Here is a 16,604-nt window from a genome sequence, read left to right on the forward strand (position 1 = left end):
CACACAGGCTCAGAGAAGGGGCAGCAACATGGACGGAGGGAGTCCGGGGGCAGAGCGGTCACAGAAGCCAGCAGGAAGTGACAGGCTGGGAAGGACAGTGGTGTCCATGGACCCATGGCCTCTGAGCAGGCGGCCGCCGGTGTGTGCCAGGGTGGGGGGGAGGCCTGTGTGTGTGCCAATGGGGGGGGCTGTGTGTGTGCCCTGTGTGTGCTGGGGGGAGGGGCTGCCCATCCCGCTGGGCCTGGAAGACTGGGGTCTCAGCAGGGGTCAAACTGGAAGTGGCCTGCAGCCCAGGCCAAAAGCCATCGGGCCTGAGACTTTTTTTTTTTTATGATTTATTTGAAAGACAGGGTGACAGAGAGAGGTAGAGACACAGAGAGAGAAAGCTTCTGTCTGCTGGTTCACTCCCCAAATGGCCACAATGGCCAGGTCTGGGCTGGGCTGAAGCCAGGAGCCTGGAGCCCCATCCAGGTCTCCCACAAGGGTGCAGGAGCCCAAGCACTTGGGCCATCATGATCTGCTGCCTCCCTAGGCACATTAGCAGGGAGCTGGGTCGGAAGTGGAGCAGCCGGGACTCGAACCGGCGCCCATGTGGGACGCCGGCATCACAAGCCTCGGCTTAACCCAAATGGCAGCCCCAGCCGGAGGCTCTAGCTCTCGCCATCTCAAGCAGTGGGGGCTGCTGGAGGGAGTGGCATGGTGCCACTGTGTGCCTCCTAGTGTAGCAGTCGGGACAGCTGAGATGGCTTAATATTTATAATTTCTTTTGAGAGGCAAATGGCAGAGTCCCCATCTGCTGGTTCACTCCCCAAATGTCCTTGATGGCCAGGGCTGCGCCAGGCTGAAGCCAGGAGCAGGGAACTCCATCCAGGTCTCCCTAGTGGGTGACAGGACACGCGCCATCACCACTGCCTCCCCCAGGGTGCGGCAGCTGGAAGCGAGAACCGGCGGCGGAGTTTGCCTGGAACGGAGGCGCTGGCGGAGGGGAGGTGGGCTTCTTCACCCCCTAGGAGCCCGCGAGGCCCGGCCAGAGCTCCAGCACTCCCCACGCGGCAGCCCCTCCCATCTCCACAACAGCGCTCTGACGTGGGCGGCAGGTCCACGTCCATCCCACAAGTCCCCGAGGCTGGCCAGGCAGCCGATTTTCCCAGGCAGGGGTTCTAACCACGGGTCTACACCGCCACTTCTCCGTCAGCAGGTGCACACGTCGGAAGTTTCTGGACCGGCCTGGCCTGCCCCTTCCATCAGTCACCTTCCCTCTGCACGCCGGGCACAGCGGGGGTCCTCCCACCTGGTGGAACCCAGGGTGGAAAGGCACTTTCTGGCTCTTGTTGGCTGTGGCCGGACCCTAGGGTTGTGCAGCCCGGGGGAAGGTCCCAGCACACCCCCCCCCCCAAGGCTTTCCTGCCCCTGGCCCCCCTCTCCCCAGCGCTCCAGGTCGGGTGAAAAACTCCAGGAAGCAGAGCCACTGCCAAGGCCCCCGCCCTTCTTGGGCCTCCTGGGAGTCTCTGGGGACGCGGACGCCCCCGGGGTATCTCCTGCAAGCGAGGCTGCTGGGGGGCAACGGGGCGGAGCCATTGGTGGGATGATTGACAGCACAGCACCTGCCAAGCAGCCGTGACCCAAGAGGAAACTTGTCCAGCCCTGAAACGAGCCGGGCAGGACTTGTGCTTTCCGGCACAGGCGACAGCGCTCCGAAGCGCCCTTGCCCGGGGACAAGGACATGCTGGCGGGAGATGCCCACCCCCGACGGCGCTGTCCCCGCAGATGTGGCGGGAGAAGCCCGGAGGCGCCACCTGCTGGCCCCGAAGGGCGGGCCCCGCGCGGTCTGGCGGCGCCACCTGCTGGCCACTCGCGGAAGCGCAGCCTGGCCCCGCGACCGACCCGAGTTACGGGCCTCAGGACTGGGGTTCCTCCAACAACCCCTAGAGTCCCTAGTCCCCACTTGTCCCGGCGGGACCCGCGGCCTCGCCAATGACCGCGCCTGCCCTCGCAGCCCCTGGGGCCCCCGGGGATTGGGCCCGCCGGAGCGGCCCCCCTCAGCTGCGCCTCACCTCCTTGATGGGATGCAATCACCTGCACCCTGGAACTTCGAGGGCCACTCACCCTCCCACGCGCGGAGGCTGGTGGCCACCTGGACGGCGCGACACCCCCCCTCCCAGCCTAGGCCCGCGCGGCCACCACGGGCTTTGGTCCAGGTGCGGGAGGTGGGAGCCGCAGGTGACACCCTAACGCCCTCGCTGCCTGAGGCTAGGGCAACTGAGGCAACTTCCAGGCCCCCGAATTCCCAGGGAGGGGCTATGGCCCCGCTGAGATCCGCCGGCCTTGGCTTGGGGGCCCCAGGTGAGGCCCGGCCAGGCAGGAAACAGCCTCACCTGAACGCCAGGAGAAACGTGTGGCTGCAGAGTGACGTCACTCTCCCGGGGTGGGGGCAGGAGCAGGGACGGAGGCGGTGGGGGGCCCAGCCTGCGGGCGGCCTCGCGCCTTCGCATCTCCTCCTCCCCCTGCCCACGCGCTGTCCTCCTGCAGTCCGGCTTGGGGAAGCTGCGAGCGGACCCCTTCCAGCTGTGAGTCTCAGAATCAAAGTTTAAAGGCAACATCACCATCCCCCGCAGGGCTTGTGTGACCTCGGCTCTGCCTGCGCAGGCCTGGGCAGGGCTGCAAATCGCATTCTGATGAGTTCCGGGCGCGCTGGTGCTGCCCATCCGCTTCCGGTCAGACCCGGCCGTGAATCCTGGCCCCGTGAATCGCTAGTCCTGAGACCTTGGGCCTCGTTCATCACCTGTAACATGGGTGAGATGGTGCCCATGAGCGGCTCCACGCGGGGCCTGGCCGTGGTGCGTGTGCCATCGGGGCCGGCTGCTCTCCTTGGCCCCGGGTGCATCTGAGGTCCCCCCCGGAGTTCTTCCACAGGTGGCCAGCAGAGATGCAGGAGAGAGCAATTCTGGGAAAACACACGCTCACTTTATCTGTGCAGCTCAGAGTTGGCTTACAATCCAGTTCAAGCACAAGGAGGCAGGGGAGACAAGGGCAGCCACTTCCGGGAGTGAGGGACACCACCCAGAGGGGTGACACAGGGACTTCACCAGGGAGGCACGGCCTCATCCACCCCACAAGGAAGAGGGGCGCTGCAGGCCCAGCGAGCAGCCCATGCCCTGTTTCTCAACTCAGAGCTCCACGCCGGTCCCCTGGGACGTTTTAAAAACCCCAGCACCAGAGGCCGGCGCTGTGGCTCAATGGGCTGAGCTGTCTCATGTGGGCGCCGGTTCAAGACCCGGCCACTCTGCTTCCAGTCCAGCTCTCTGCTGTGGCCTGGGAAGGCAGTGGGGGATGGCCCAGGTCCTGGGGCCCCTGCACCCACGTGGGAGACCCAGAAAGGCCCCTGGCTTCTGCGGGGCCAGGCTGTTGCAGCCATCTGGGAAGTAAACCAGTGGAGGGAGCATCTCTCTGTCTCTCTCTGTGTGAACTCTCCTTTCAAACAAATAATAAAATCCCAGTGCCCAGGACCCCCCCTAGACCAATGACGGCTGAGTCCTGGGGTGCTGTGGGGATTGAATGGCCCCTCCAAATTCCTGTGTTGGGATGTGGGGCTGGGGCCTTGGGGCAATTAGGTTTAGATGGGGTCACGGGGGCCCTTACGAGAGGAAGCGGCATGGGGTCTGTGCATGTGGAACATGTGCACCAGGAGCCCCCACTCCAGCTCTGAGACCTCAGCGTGCAGCTGATTGGCCCACCCAGAGCTCCATGGGCCTGGCTGGGCAGTCTCACATCGCCAATGGCCAGCAGGGGCACTCCCGGGCACTAAGTCACCCGAGCAGCGGGCACCCACAGCAGGGCCGTCCTCACCCCTGCACCCAAGTGCACCGGTCTTGGTGGACAGTGGGCTCCAGGTGGGCTCCAATGCCACAGCATCAGGGGACACAGGACGAGGAGCCTGAGCCCAGGACCAGGCTCGTGGGGGCAGGATACTGCTTTTTAGACTGAGCGACGCATGAACCACAGATTGGGGACAAATGCGAGTTTGGTGACTGCCGCCTGTGATGCAGCTACGGGGCTCTCCATCTTCCCTGGACCTTGCTCGCACCTCATCCATTGCCTTGTTTTCAAGGAGTGAGGGAGAGAAGGTCCAACAGTTGTGGGGAAGGCCGGGAAGATCCAGAAAGGGAGACCCAAGACCCCTCCGAGGTCTCCCTGGGCCTTGGCCAGGACCTAGGCCGGAACAGAGAAGCCTCAAAAGCCAGGTGCTGGCCTTCTTCCCACCCCGGGGCCTCCTGGCCTCTCTCCTTGATTCTCCCATGCTCATACAACACCTATAGCAAAGTTGACCAGTTCCCCAGGAATCACAGGACACGGGTGGATTTTGCAAGATTCTCTCCATGAACTCAGACCTCATCCTGGACATTTCTGAAAACCCACCAGGGAACTAGTAAGACAGGTGCGGGTCTGTGTATGTGTGTGTGCCCAGGCTGGAGTTCCCACTGCTGACCCCGAGATGAGGATGTGGGCGCAAGTGGGCTCTCTGTGGGGTGGTCTTGGGAAGCCCCAGCAGGGGAGCCGAGAAATAGGACAGGACCTGAGGGAGGCTGACGCAGAGTGGGAGCTGGTGGGGGAAGTGCCCAGGCAGCCCACGGGCAGGGAGGGAAGGCGGCTCTCGTCAGTCATTGCTTGAGGGCTGCTTCCCAAAACGCCAACACCTGGGCGCTTCTGTGTGGCCCTGGTTGTGCCCATGTTGCAAAGCAGAAACAGTCTTCAGGCAGATGGCGCTGGGGTGCCAGGGAGTGCGGGGACAGCGACCCCGGGCTGCCCACCCAGTGCCACCCCATCCATGAACAGCTCAGGTGTGCGTCCACCCAGTGCGCGCCAACCCTTTCAGGAACCAACCGTCCACCTACGTGTCACCTTGTGCCCAACGCAGCTCGCTCTGGAGGCGCCATCCCCAGGCCATGTAAGGAGAGACGGGCGAGCAGGAGGTCCCCAGGCCACTGTGACCCCGGGTGGCATCCGTGCTCCCCCAGGCCGAGGCCGGGCTGCTCGTGCGTGTATCCGTGCAGCCGTTTGCCCACGGAAGGAAACAGAGTAGTTCCGGGGGAGACATTGACCGTAGCTGGAGGACGAATCCCAGGAGCGAGGGTGACTTTTTTCTCAAGTCACGAGGAAACCAGTGGCACCCAGAGACTGTTTCATCTGGATACGGGACGTGCCTTTTTTAAAAATGTTAAGAGGGAAATTAACTGGACTCAGAGGGTGGTGAGAGGTTTTTTTTGTTTTGTTTTGTTTTTTCCTAATGTCATACCAGGAAAGCAGGTCAGTGCGTTCTGCAGGGCCTCAAGACTGAGCGAAGCCCCCCCGATGGATGTGGCTCCGCACCCCAAGGTCTCAGGTGACAGGCTACTTAGTTCTGACCACGCTGCCCCGGAAGACAGGGCCCAGAACCCAGCTCAGCCCGGGAACCTTCACTTTTTTTTTTTTTTTTTTTTTTTTTTGACAGGCAGAGTGGACAGTGAGAGAGAGAGACAGAGAGAAAGGTCTTCCTTTTGCCGTTGGTTCACCCTCCAATGGCCGCCGCGGTAGGCGCGCTGCGGCCAGCGCACCGCACTGATCTGCAGCCAGGAGCCAGGTGCTTCTCCTGGTCTCCCATGGGGTGCAGGGCCCAAGGACTTGAGCCATCCTCCACTGCACTCCCTGGCCACGGCAGAGAGCTGGCCTGGAAGAGGGGCAACCGGGACAGGATCGGTGCCCTGACCGGGACTAGAACCCGGTGTGCCGGCGCCGCAAGGCGGAGGATTAGCCTAGTGAGCCGCGGCGCCGGCGGAACCTTCACTTTTGCACGAGGTCGTCGAACTTCCCCTTGGCGAAGAAGAGCAGGAGGCTCTTGTAGGCCTGCACCAGCCGGGTCTGCACCAGCTTGAAGGCGATGCACAGGATCTCCATGCCCACGAGGATGTAGAGCGAGAAGAAGAGGAAGAGGTGAGGGTGTTCCAGATCTGTGTCCGCAAACCCGATGGTGGTCAGGGTGACAAAGCAGAAGTAGAAGGCGTTCTCGAAGTCCAGCTTCGTCTCCCAGAAGGGGAGGATGGCCGCCGCACAGGAAATGTAGGCGAACACGACCAGGCCGACGACGGGCAGGGGCACGTCCAGGGTCTCCACCTGCCGCCCCACCTCATCCAGGTTGCTGATGATGGAGTAGGAGAAGCGCCCCAGGGCCAGCTCAGGACACGAGCTGCTCCTCGCCACAGCCCGTGGCGGCAGCTGTAGGCTGTTCTGTTTCTCCTGCGTGAGAAGTCTCTCGAACAGCTCCGTGTTGCAGCTTGAGGCCGCGGGACACCTGCCAGGCTTGGGGTCCGGCGGCTCCTCGGCGCTGATGACGATCTGCGGGCTGGTGGCGGCATCCCCTCCCCACGTGGCCTCTGGCTGTCTCCCCGGCGGTGGCGGTCGCGAGCACCACTTGGAGGGGTCGGGGGTGAGGGAAGGCAGTTTCCGGAGCCGACCATAAGATGCGGAGAGCGCGGCTGCCAGGATGTCGCCGATGTCGGTGAGGACCAAGAACATTAGCGGGATGCCCAAGAGGGCGTAGAGCATGCACAGGTACCTGCCCAGCCTGGTGACCGGGAAGATGCGGCTGTAACCTGAGAAACAAGACCGAGGCTGGGGCATGGTCTGCTCCCCCACAAAAAAAAATTCTCTAAAGAGACCTCTGTCGTGGCCCCTCCTTGGTGTGCCCTTTACACATGGGACTGGAAGCAGTGGTCGGGAAGTGTCCGCGTGCCTGCGGTGGGAGGAGCCACTCCTCTTCAGGGTGAGAAGCCAGGACTCTGACCCAGGCCCCCCCCCGGCCCGGGACACAGGTGTCCCGGGTGGCATCTTAATTGCCATGCCAAATGCCTGTCCCACTTCCAGGCTTCTTAGCTACAAAGCAGGGGTGCCCATCCCTACTCACATACAGACCGGCTGGGGGAGCACCTGCCGTGCCGTGGGTACATGATGGCGCTGAGGGCTGACAGTGGCTGCTCCCTGAGCGTGCCCTCTGGACTGAGAACCAAGCAGCCTTCACAGGTGGGGAGACTGAAGCGCAGAACCACAGCATCTGTGTGACAAGGGGGGGGCTGGGAGTGCAGCATCCTGCAGCCCGGATGGGGCCCATGAGCCAGTCAGACCTGGTCCTCCAAGAAAAGGGAGGGGCGGCTGGGCCCCTCCTTCTGCCCCGCCCTAGCCCCACCCTCACATCCCCAAAGTGGCAGGAGTAGAGAGACTTCAACAGGCAGCGAAACAGCTCTTGGGCTCAGTGCCGGTATTGAAATGCCAGGGTCATGAGGACAAGTAATACAGAAAAACTCAGCCCGGTTATGCAAATTAATGTGCGGCCCATGCCCCTCCAGGACCCCAGCTGCCCACAGCAAGCTGTAGCCTGAAGCGCTGCCCTCCAGGGCCGTGTGGCATTGGGTGCCCACCCCACCAGGGTGGGATGGGCTCACGTCTGTCCCAGGTCGCTCCACGGCCACGCAGGCCACATGTGCATTCGTTTGTTTGATGAGTGTTTATTATGCACTTACTGCATGCACTGGTGTCACTGTGCTGAGCACAGTAGAGAGGGATCCAAGCTTGACCAAATAGCCACACTAGGGAGTATGTGGTTACCAGTGGAAATCAGCCACAGTAAGAGCAGAGCGTTCTAGGAGGGATTGGAACAAAGGCGCCCCTCCTGGATTTAGGCTCCGGGAACATTGGCTGGTGCGGTGACTCACCAGCAGCTGCGATTGGGAGGGGGATGAAGAATTAATCAGGTAAGGAGAGAAGCAGCGGCAGGTGCAAAGGCCCTGTGACAGGTTTAAGGAGGGGCCATTCCCATGGTGGGAGGGCAGTATGTGCACTGCTCGTAGGTCGAGGAGCTGAAATCTAGCCTGAGGTGTACTTACCAAGCCAGGAGCTCAGGGCTCGGGACACAGGACCGTGTCTGCCTAGAAGCGATGTTACCTTCTAATTCATCACCAAGGTCACCCAGGGTGTGGCTGTCAGCTTGGCTGAGGGAACCAAGCAACGGCCGGTGGGTGGGGTCAGTGTCCAGGGAGGTGGGCAGGGTCCAGGGGCTCAGGTGCCAGATGGGGAGGAGGGAGTTGCCTTCATCAGCATGGCAGGCTGCAAAACGGCGCTGCCCCCTAAAAGGTGCCCGAGTCTTAGCGACCGCAATCTAGAAGGGCCTCTGAGAGGAGGCATCGCCGGTGTGGGTCCCAGACGCCGTCATCCGCGCCCTGCAGGGAGAGGCGGAGGGAGATCTCCCACACAGAGAACACGAGGCGGCCCGCTGGTCTAGGAGGCAGAGACCAGCCCGATGCGGTCACCAGGCAAGAAGCAGGGGCTACGGCACCTGGAGGGGCCCAGGAAGGAGCCCCCGCCCCCAGGAGCCTCCCGAGGAGCAGGGCCCTGCAGACGCCTCGATGACGTCACAAGGGGTCTCGGCGGGATGGGGTGGGAGACGGGGGACCTTGGGGAGCCCAGGACGGAGTTGGGGATGGAGGCGAGGGCAGGCAGCCCCGAATCCGGATCACTGGGTTGATTCTTTGATTGCTCACAGAATCCGCAGCCGTTATAGAGGACAGGCAGTGCAGCTGGTGGCTGGGAACGGGTGCCCTGGGATCAGACCTGAATCATGCAAAGCCCTCGCTCGGTGGCTCACACACCGTGACCTCGTGTGACCTGGGGCAAGGGGCTTTATCACTTGGTGCCCCTTTTTCCCTGTGCACAAGAGGGGAAGGCATGCCAGTCCCCAGGTCCAGGGTGGTGGGTGGAGAGTCCTGCCGTTAGGAGGAGGGCTCGGCTTTCTGGACCACAGACAGGAGGTGTCGTCGGTGATGTCTTCCTGCGCCTTCTGGGGGCAGGGGGCCAGGCGCAGCCTGAGCTGCTGTGGGAGAACAGCGGGGTGGGAACTGCCCGGCTGTGGCTCTGGCCGGATCCATCTCACATCCACCACAGTAAAACCAACTCCGGGCTCCTGGGGACCTGGGAGTGAAGCACAGCTGAGCAGCCTGGCTCTGTGACCACACCAGTGCCGTGTTCTTGGTTCACTCATTACTTCGTTCTTTTTTGTTTCAGATGAATAATCCCTTTCAAAGTTGATCGGAACCCTCTGCAGGTTCCCATCTCATGCCGGATAAAATCCAGTCTTCACAATGCCTGTGAGACCCTGTACCCCAACTTCCTGTCCCACCCTCCCCAGCCATGCTTACCTGCTTCCTGCTCCTCCAACAAGCCAGGCAGGCCCTGCCCCAGGACCTTTGCACTGTCTTCACTTTGCCTAGAAGGTTCCTACTCCACAGAGTCCATAGAGCCACACGGCTGACTGCTCCACCTCCTTCAGTCTTTGGTTAGGACGCCATCTTTTCAGGGGGATCTTTGCAGGCCATTTCACACTCTAGACTCATCCTCTCCAAGCCGGCTGCCTCTAACTCCCATAACCATCCGACCTACTGTGTGCGCTTGGTTACTGTCCGTCTCACCATCACAGACACTTTTGTCTGTTTTGTTCCTGGACCCCTCAGTGCCTCGCATGGTGCCTGGCACACGGGTAATGAGATGTTGACTGAATGAGTGTATTTATTGAGCTCCTACTGTGTGCCAGTCACTGGTGGGCAGGGTTGAAGGATCCGAGGAGGAACCAGCAGATGTCAGTGCCCTCCAGTGGGTGCTGGAACTGCTCCTGGGGGCACAAGGGCCCCGAGGGGTTCAGCAGGGACCCCTGTGGCCAGGCTGGCATGGGCTCTGAGGGCCGCCAGCCCTCTGAGACATCAGCGGCTGCCAGCAGCACCCACCCGCAGCGTGTCCCACCCACTTCTGAGAGCACGCGTACGCTCCCGTTTCTGTGTCCCCACAGGGAAAGTCAAGAGAGGCCCCCTCCCACGCAGCCAACAGGAACTAGTAACCCCCCCCCCCAGCCTCCAGGCCAGGGGCCCCGTCAGATTTCTCTTGAGTGTGGGCCAGGTGTTGTGCAGTGGGTTCGGTTGCCACCCAGGGTGCCCGCGTCCCGTATCAGTGCCCGGGATGGAGTCCTGCCTCCTCTTCTGTTCCAGCTTCCTATAGGTGGCAGGTGACGGCCTGAGACCCAGATATGGCTCCTGGCTCCTGGCTTGAGACCCAGATACGGCTCCTGGCTCCTGGCTTGAGACCCAGATACGGCTCCTGGCTCCTGGCTTTGACCTAGCCCTGCTCTGCTATCGTGGGCATTTGGGGAGTGAACCAGCAGGTGGAAGATCTCTCTGTTATTCTACTTTATAAATAAATAAAATCTTTTTACAGAATATAATCATTTTTTGCTGAACTTGTACAGTACCTTTAGAGTCAAAATCGGCACAGCAAAACTCCTAAGCCGGCAACCTCAGCTGTTTTCCGCTTTTAATGGATAAGGAACAGAGAAGTCTGGTGATGTGCTGAGGGCCACACAGCCCAGAGCCAGCAAAGACTTGCTTCCCCCTCCCAAGACCTTCCCCACACGCATGCGCAATGCCACGCTCTCATTGGAAGGGTGGGTGAGCTGTTCGCAGCCGCAAACTGCACCTGACCCAGGCCAGGAAATGCACCATGGAGGCAAGTCTCGGGGCACACAGCCCCTGTGTCGGCAAGAACACACCCACCCCAGTTCCCGAATGCCGAGATGCACACAGTGGAAAGTCCTATCATCTCCCATAATGCATCTGCGTGTCCCGACCCGATCCGCCCACTGCTCACTGCCCCTAGCCGGTGAGGACTTAACAGTGCGCACACTCTCCTTTGTCCTCGAAAGCGGCTGACCCGGTTGGGATTGACCGGGGCGGGGAGTAAGGGGTGAGGCGGTTGGAGGGCCTCACACCTGTCGGGCATCCCTTTAGCACCAAGGCAGGTGCATTTCAGGTGACTGGGAGATGAGGGCAGGAGGCACCCATCAGAGCATCCCCTGAAATCCCCTTTGAGGTCTTAATTGCCCTGGACGAGGGGGAGTGCAGCCTGGCCTTCCTGAGGGGAGCTAATGCGTTTCCATTAGACCAGCATCTCACAGGCTGGAGTTCCAGTAAGATCACCTGGAGGTGCCTGCAGCCCGCTGCCGCCCAGGCCTGGCCTTGGAGACTCTGGTTCTCGTGGCCTGGGCCAGGGTCCCGGCATAGGCGCCTGGAAAAGACATCTGGGTGAGTCCGATGTGCAGCCACCGCTGAGAACCTGTGCCTTGGCCTGGTGCTTCGCACGCACCAGCACACATCAGAACCCTGCGGCCCCGCCTCCACGGTGTCTGGCTCGGTGGGGTAGGGAGGTCTAGGATGGGGCTTGAGAATGAACTTGCATTTCTGACAAGTTCCGCAGTGATGTCAAGGCTACAGGTCCGGATCCATTGCAATGGATCAGTGTCTCGGGGGAACGGACCTTTGGCAAAGTCTGGAGACACTTCTGGTGGGGGTGGTAAGAGGTAATCTGATTCCGTGAGTAGAGACCAGCATGCCGCTCAACATCGTATGTGGGGGTGGGGTTGGAGGTGGGGGTGGACATTTGGCCTGGCCCCCAGGACACCCTCATCTCACATCAGGGGGCTTGAGCTTGTACCCCACTCCAGTTTCTGACGCCAGCTTCCTGCAAATGCAGCCCCCTGGGAGGCGGCAGTGATGACTCAAGTACTGGGGTCCCCACCTTCCCCACGGGAGAGAGACCTGGGTTGAGTTCCCTACTCCCAGCTTCAGCCCAGCCCAGCCCTGGCTAGCGCAGGAATTCGAGAGTGAACCAGCAGATGGGGACCCTCTCTCTCTTCCTGTCTCTTTGTTTCTGTGCCTCTCAATGTAATTTTTTTTCCCACAGGCAGAGTTAGACAGTGAGAGAGAGACAAACAGAGAGAAAGGTCTTCCTTCCATCGGTTCATCCCCCAAATGAGGGGGAGGACAGCTGTGGGGCCGCAGCTCGGCTGTGGCACTGAGCACGGGGCTTCTCCATCCTCCTGCTCAGACAGGGTCACGAGAGGCCACCGAGGCCCACGCCCTACCTGACCATAATGGCTTCCGGCACAGAAAGGATGCCTGTTCCTTCCACGAGTGGCAATCAGCCAGGCACTCTTCCCAGAAGCCCCCACTGGGCCTCCTAGCCGTGCCCAAGCTGGGAGCCTGCGAGGGGGCTAGACCACACTGGAGCTCCATGAGAGAGCCCCCCGCCCCCGTGCCCTCAGGGTTCCTCTGCTTCAAGGGGATCCAGACTTCAGCAGGGCCAGGCGACAGGCAGGAAGAGAGCTCATCACCCATCAGGTGCCCCACATGGGCAAGGTGTGTAAGGGACTTTGTCGTATTTAATTCTCACAACTCTCTGAGCTCAGGGTGACGGGCCTCAGGTGACAGGGCCGAGATGGGAGTTGGACAGAGCCAGCAAGGCAAGGGCAGGGCTGCGGTCCAGCCCCACTGCTAGGCCTCCAGGGGCAGCTGGCCCAGCTTCTCAGACACCTCTCTGCTGGATAATTCTAGGGTGTGGGTGGGCTGGCCTATCCATTGTGATTTTTAAAAAGGATTTATTTATTTTATTTGAAAGGCAGAGTGACAGAGAGGCAAAGGCCGGGAGAGAGAGAAACAGAGAGGGAGAGGGAGAGAAAGAGAGAAAGAGAGAAAGAGAGAGAGAGAGAGAGAGAATCTTCCATTTGTTGGTTCACTCCTTGATGGCCAGAGCTGGGCTGATCTGAAGCCAGGAGGCACACTGCGCCAATCCGAAGCCAGGAGCCAGGTGCTTCCTCCTGGTCTCCCATGTGGGTGCAGGGCCCAAGCACTTGGGCCATCCTCCACTGCCTTCCCGGGCCACAGCAGAGAGCTGGACTGGAAGAGGAGCAACTGGGACAGAATCCAGCGCCCCAACCAGGACTAGAACCCAGAGTACTGGCGCCGTAGGCAGAGGATTAGCCTAGTGAGTCACGGCACTGGCCCTCAACGTAGTTTTTTAAGAAATCATGGCACAATGGGTTAAAGCCCTGGCCTGCAGTGCCAGCATCCCACATGGGCACCACTTTGAGTCCTGGCTGCTGTACTTCCGATCCAGCTCCCTGCTGATGTGCCTGGGAAAGCAGTAGAAGATGGCCCAAGTGCTTGGGTCCCTGCACCCATGTGGGAGACCTGGATGGAGTTCCTGGCTCCTGGGGAGAAGGTGGTGTAGCAGGCTTCCTGGCGGCTGCTTTTACAGGAAGTCAGCCTCTGACCCTCAGTGTCCCCCAAGAGGCACACCTAACATGGTTAAGGGTGGGGGTCCCGGGGCCAGCACTATGGCTCAGCAAGTTAAAGCCCTGGCCTGAAGCGCCAGCATCCCATATGGGCACTGGTTCTAGTCCCGGCTGCTCCTTCTCCGATCCAGCTTTCTGCTATGGTCTGGGAAAGCAGTAGAAGATGGCCCAAGTCCTTGGGCCCCTGCACCCATGTGGGAGACCTGGAAGAAGCTCCTGGCTCCTGGCTTCGGATTGGCCCTGCTCCAGCCATTGCAGCCAATTGGGGAGTGAACCAGCGGATGGAAGACCTCTCTTTCTCTCTGCCTCTGCCTCTCTGTAACTCTGTCTTTCAAACAAATAAAATAAATCTTTAAAAAAAAAGGGGGCAGAGGCTGGGGGCAGCTCCACCTCCCCCACTCTCTGTGACCCCTGCCCCGGCAGAGTCGGTTCCCACCAGGCCTGGCTCAGATCCTGCATCCTGGCCCACCTGCTGCACCCCCTGAAGGGAAGCTGAGGGTGGCAGCCCAACCTGGAGCATCCGCTTACTGGCCCAGTGCAAGACCAGCCCCATCCTCCCAGCCTGGGAGGCCTGACTCCGCCCACCCACTCGGCTTTGCCTCCAAGGGGCCTCTGAGCCCGGGGGTTTGGCCTGGAGGCTTTCCCCACCTGGAGACTCTCTCGCCCATCTTTGCTGGGTGAATCCCTGAGATCCTCAGACGCCAACTCCAATGCCACTTCCGGGAAACCCTCCCCCGTCCCCAAACCATCTGGGCTGAGCCGGGGGCGGCACCCACCTGAGAGGAGGAAGGACGCTCGTGTAATTCTCCTAGAGGAACCTCAGGGCCCACGGCGGCCCTGCTCACGGTGCCTGCCCAGGCATAGGAGGCTGGGCCGGGGTAGGCACGCCACCACCACCTCACCTTTTAAATGAGCGTCCCAGCATCGCTACCCGAGGGCCCCAGCCTCCCCGCTCCCCACCCTTCCCAGGCCTCTCTGCCCGCAGGCCTGCCCTTGCCCTCGCACTCACCCACGGTGCTGAACACAGTGCAGCAAAAAAACAGCGCGCTGGGGAACGTCCAGTCGGCCGGCCCGTGAAACCACTGCGGTTTCAGCTGCTGCAGGTGCACCCGCACGGCCTCCTTCCTGCCTTCCACCGCTGGAGGAGGAGAGAGCACAGTGAGGGAGGGGCTCGCCTTCCAGCGGACAGGGTCCTCCCCCAGGACAAGCAGCCCCCACCCCGTGGTCCCATCGATACCGCAGCTTGGTCCTCGGAGCCTGCCTTTAAATGATTGTGTGGCTTAGATCCTGCACCTGATCCCTGTGGCGTGAGGCGGACATGTGGCCCCGCAGGCAGAGAGCCTAGCAGAGGTCCGTGGGCGCCGGGCCTGAGCTATGCCAGACTTGGGGAGACGTCTTAGCTCTCTGAACCTCCGCTTCTCTCACCTTTCCAAGGGGGATGACAACTACTGCGCTGTCTCATGGCACTCTTGCAAATCAAAAGGAAAAAAACTCTTTCAAGAAATGCAACTGACACGTGGGGTCCAGTGGGAGCTCTTTACAGGGATGGCGAGCTCATCACACTGGGCTGGCTGTGTGTGATTTCTCCTCCACAACTCCTAAGCCTGGGCTCCCAAAACACTGGTCCCAGGGCCGACAGAGTGCCTGGGGACCCTGGTTTCTCAGATTCCCAAGTGCTTCTATTGGCCTCAGCAGCTGCTGAGCCTGTCCCCAGAAGCCACCCATCAGACTGGGGCACAGTGCGGGAGGATGGCACCAAGCCAGCTCAAAGAGCAAGTCTATTCATTTGAATGGCACCAGCCTGGAAGTCCGGACGCCTGCTGTGTAGACCTGGCTCTGATCCTCCCCAGCCTCTGAGGTCTGTTTCTCAGTATCAGCTTCCTTCTTGGGGGGCATGGGGGTGGGGGAGCAGCAGGACATGGTGCTGAAAGATCAGACTCTGGAGCTCAAATGCCTGGGGTTGAATCCCCGGCTCCATTTTGCTAGTGTGGACTTGGGGGCAAGTTCCCTAACCTCCCCCTGCCTCTGTTTCCTAGTCTGTAAAAGGAAGACAAGGCATACCCGGCTCCTAAGGGGCCCTTGGAGGGTTAAGTGAGATGATATGTGAAAAGGGGCCCCCAAGGGTCTCCTCTAACCACCTCTGGTGAACCCGGTGCACAATAGGGATGAACCAGCCCTGGGTTTCCTCATCTCGCTGTGCACTGGAATGAGCCAGAAAATATCAGATGCCCAGCTCAGCCCTGGAGAGCCTGAGTAAGAGGAGGTGGGGAGGAACCCGTGTATTCTACACAAGCTGCTTGGATGACTGTCATGTGTGGGCTGCTTGGGAGAGCCTGGAACTTGCTGGTGACCCGGGCCCTGTCATGGCTCCTAGCAACTGGGCAGTGACCGAGGTGTTTCCCAGGACTACGGAGCAGACCAGCATCTGTCTGGCCAGGTGCAGGGAGTAGCCCCTCTACCACAGAAGACTGCCTGCCTTGACCTTCTAGTCCCCAGAAGCCAGAACTGCTCCCAAAGCAAGGGGTAGCTTCTGGGAGGAGCCCTGGGCAGGCAGCTGGGGCCCCCCTGGACCGGGCAGGTTGGGGACTCCCTGCCCCTGTTCTTCCCCTGACTTGTACAGCCTGGTTTGTCTTTGCCTTCTGTTCCAGTGCCCCCTCGTGTTTTAGCTTGCTCTGTGAAATGCATCTTGGCAAGCTTTCTTTGGGGAAGAAGTTTCTGAGCCTCAGTTTCCCCTCTGGTGGGGGCAACATGAATCTGGGGGCTCAGTGCCTTTCCTGCATTCTTCACTGCACCCCTGAGGGGTCCTCATTCTCCCCATTTCCCAGAGGGGAAAACTGAGGTGCAGAGAGAACTAGCCTAAAGCCACCCACCCAGGAAAGGGGAGGACACCAGCAGGCAGCTCCCAGCCTCGGCCTCCGGCAGGGCAGCCTCTGCTCTCGAGCCGGGAAAAAGGCCTGCCCCGGGCAGGTGAGGCTCCTACCTGTCCTGTTGCAGTCCAAGATGCCATAGAGCGTCTCCAGGAACTCCTCAAACTCCCAATTGTCCGGCGCCCCCAGCACCGGGTGGCCCTCGATGGCTGAGAAGAGCACAGCTCCCAGCAGCGCGTAGGTGACCAGGCAGCCGAGGAAGCAGAAGCTGGGGAAAAGCTTCCCCAGGGTCTCCGGGCGGCACCTCCTGGCCTGGGGCAGCCCTGAAGCCTCCATCCTCCCTGGAGCGCTCCGGGCAGGGGCAGGGCCAGGGCCGGAGCCGAGGAGCTGCTGGAAGAGGCGGAGCTTCCAGGATCCACCAGGATGAGTGCAGGGAGGATGGCCAGGTGCCAGCGCTAAGTGGAGGGCGTGGGCTTCCCCTCGGGAAGAAGCCGAACTCAGGGCGTTCAGTTCATCTGAGAAGCTGGGCCGGCGCCCCT

At 61.0% G+C, this 16,604-nt stretch overlaps 1 protein-coding gene across 1 annotated transcript; it reads right to left on the minus strand.

Moving 5' to 3' along the window:
- Positions 1 to 5,817: 5,817 nt before the first annotated feature.
- KCNK18 (potassium two pore domain channel subfamily K member 18) lies at positions 5,818 to 16,401 on the minus strand. Its single transcript, XM_062215287.1, has 3 exons — positions 16,179 to 16,401; positions 14,208 to 14,336; positions 5,818 to 6,626 (listed from the first exon to the last, which is right to left on the minus strand). The coding sequence occupies exons 1-3, from the start codon at positions 16,399 to 16,401 to the stop codon at positions 5,818 to 5,820; spliced, it is 1,161 nt and encodes a 386-aa protein (XP_062071271.1).
- Between the last annotated feature and the right edge of the window lie 203 nt (positions 16,402 to 16,604).

This window comes from Lepus europaeus, chromosome 17, assembly GCF_033115175.1.
Source record: "Lepus europaeus isolate LE1 chromosome 17, mLepTim1.pri, whole genome shotgun sequence".
Classification (NCBI taxonomy): domain Eukaryota; kingdom Metazoa; phylum Chordata; class Mammalia; order Lagomorpha; family Leporidae; genus Lepus; species Lepus europaeus.

Bases quoted from the DNA above. Each gene is read 5' to 3' on its own strand.
- KCNK18 (XM_062215287.1), bottom strand. From the start codon at position 16,401: ATGGAGGCTTCAGGGCTGCCCCAGGCCAGGAGGTGCCGCCCGGAGACC. The intron at 14,337-16,178 runs GTAGGAGCCTCA...CTCCTCCTCCAG, and splicing joins CTTGGACTGCAACAGGACAG to CGGTGGAAGGCAGGAAGGAG. The intron at 6,627-14,207 runs GTGAGTGCGAGG...CTTGTTTCTCAG, and splicing joins CACTGTGTTCAGCACCGTGG to GTTACAGCCGCATCTTCCCG.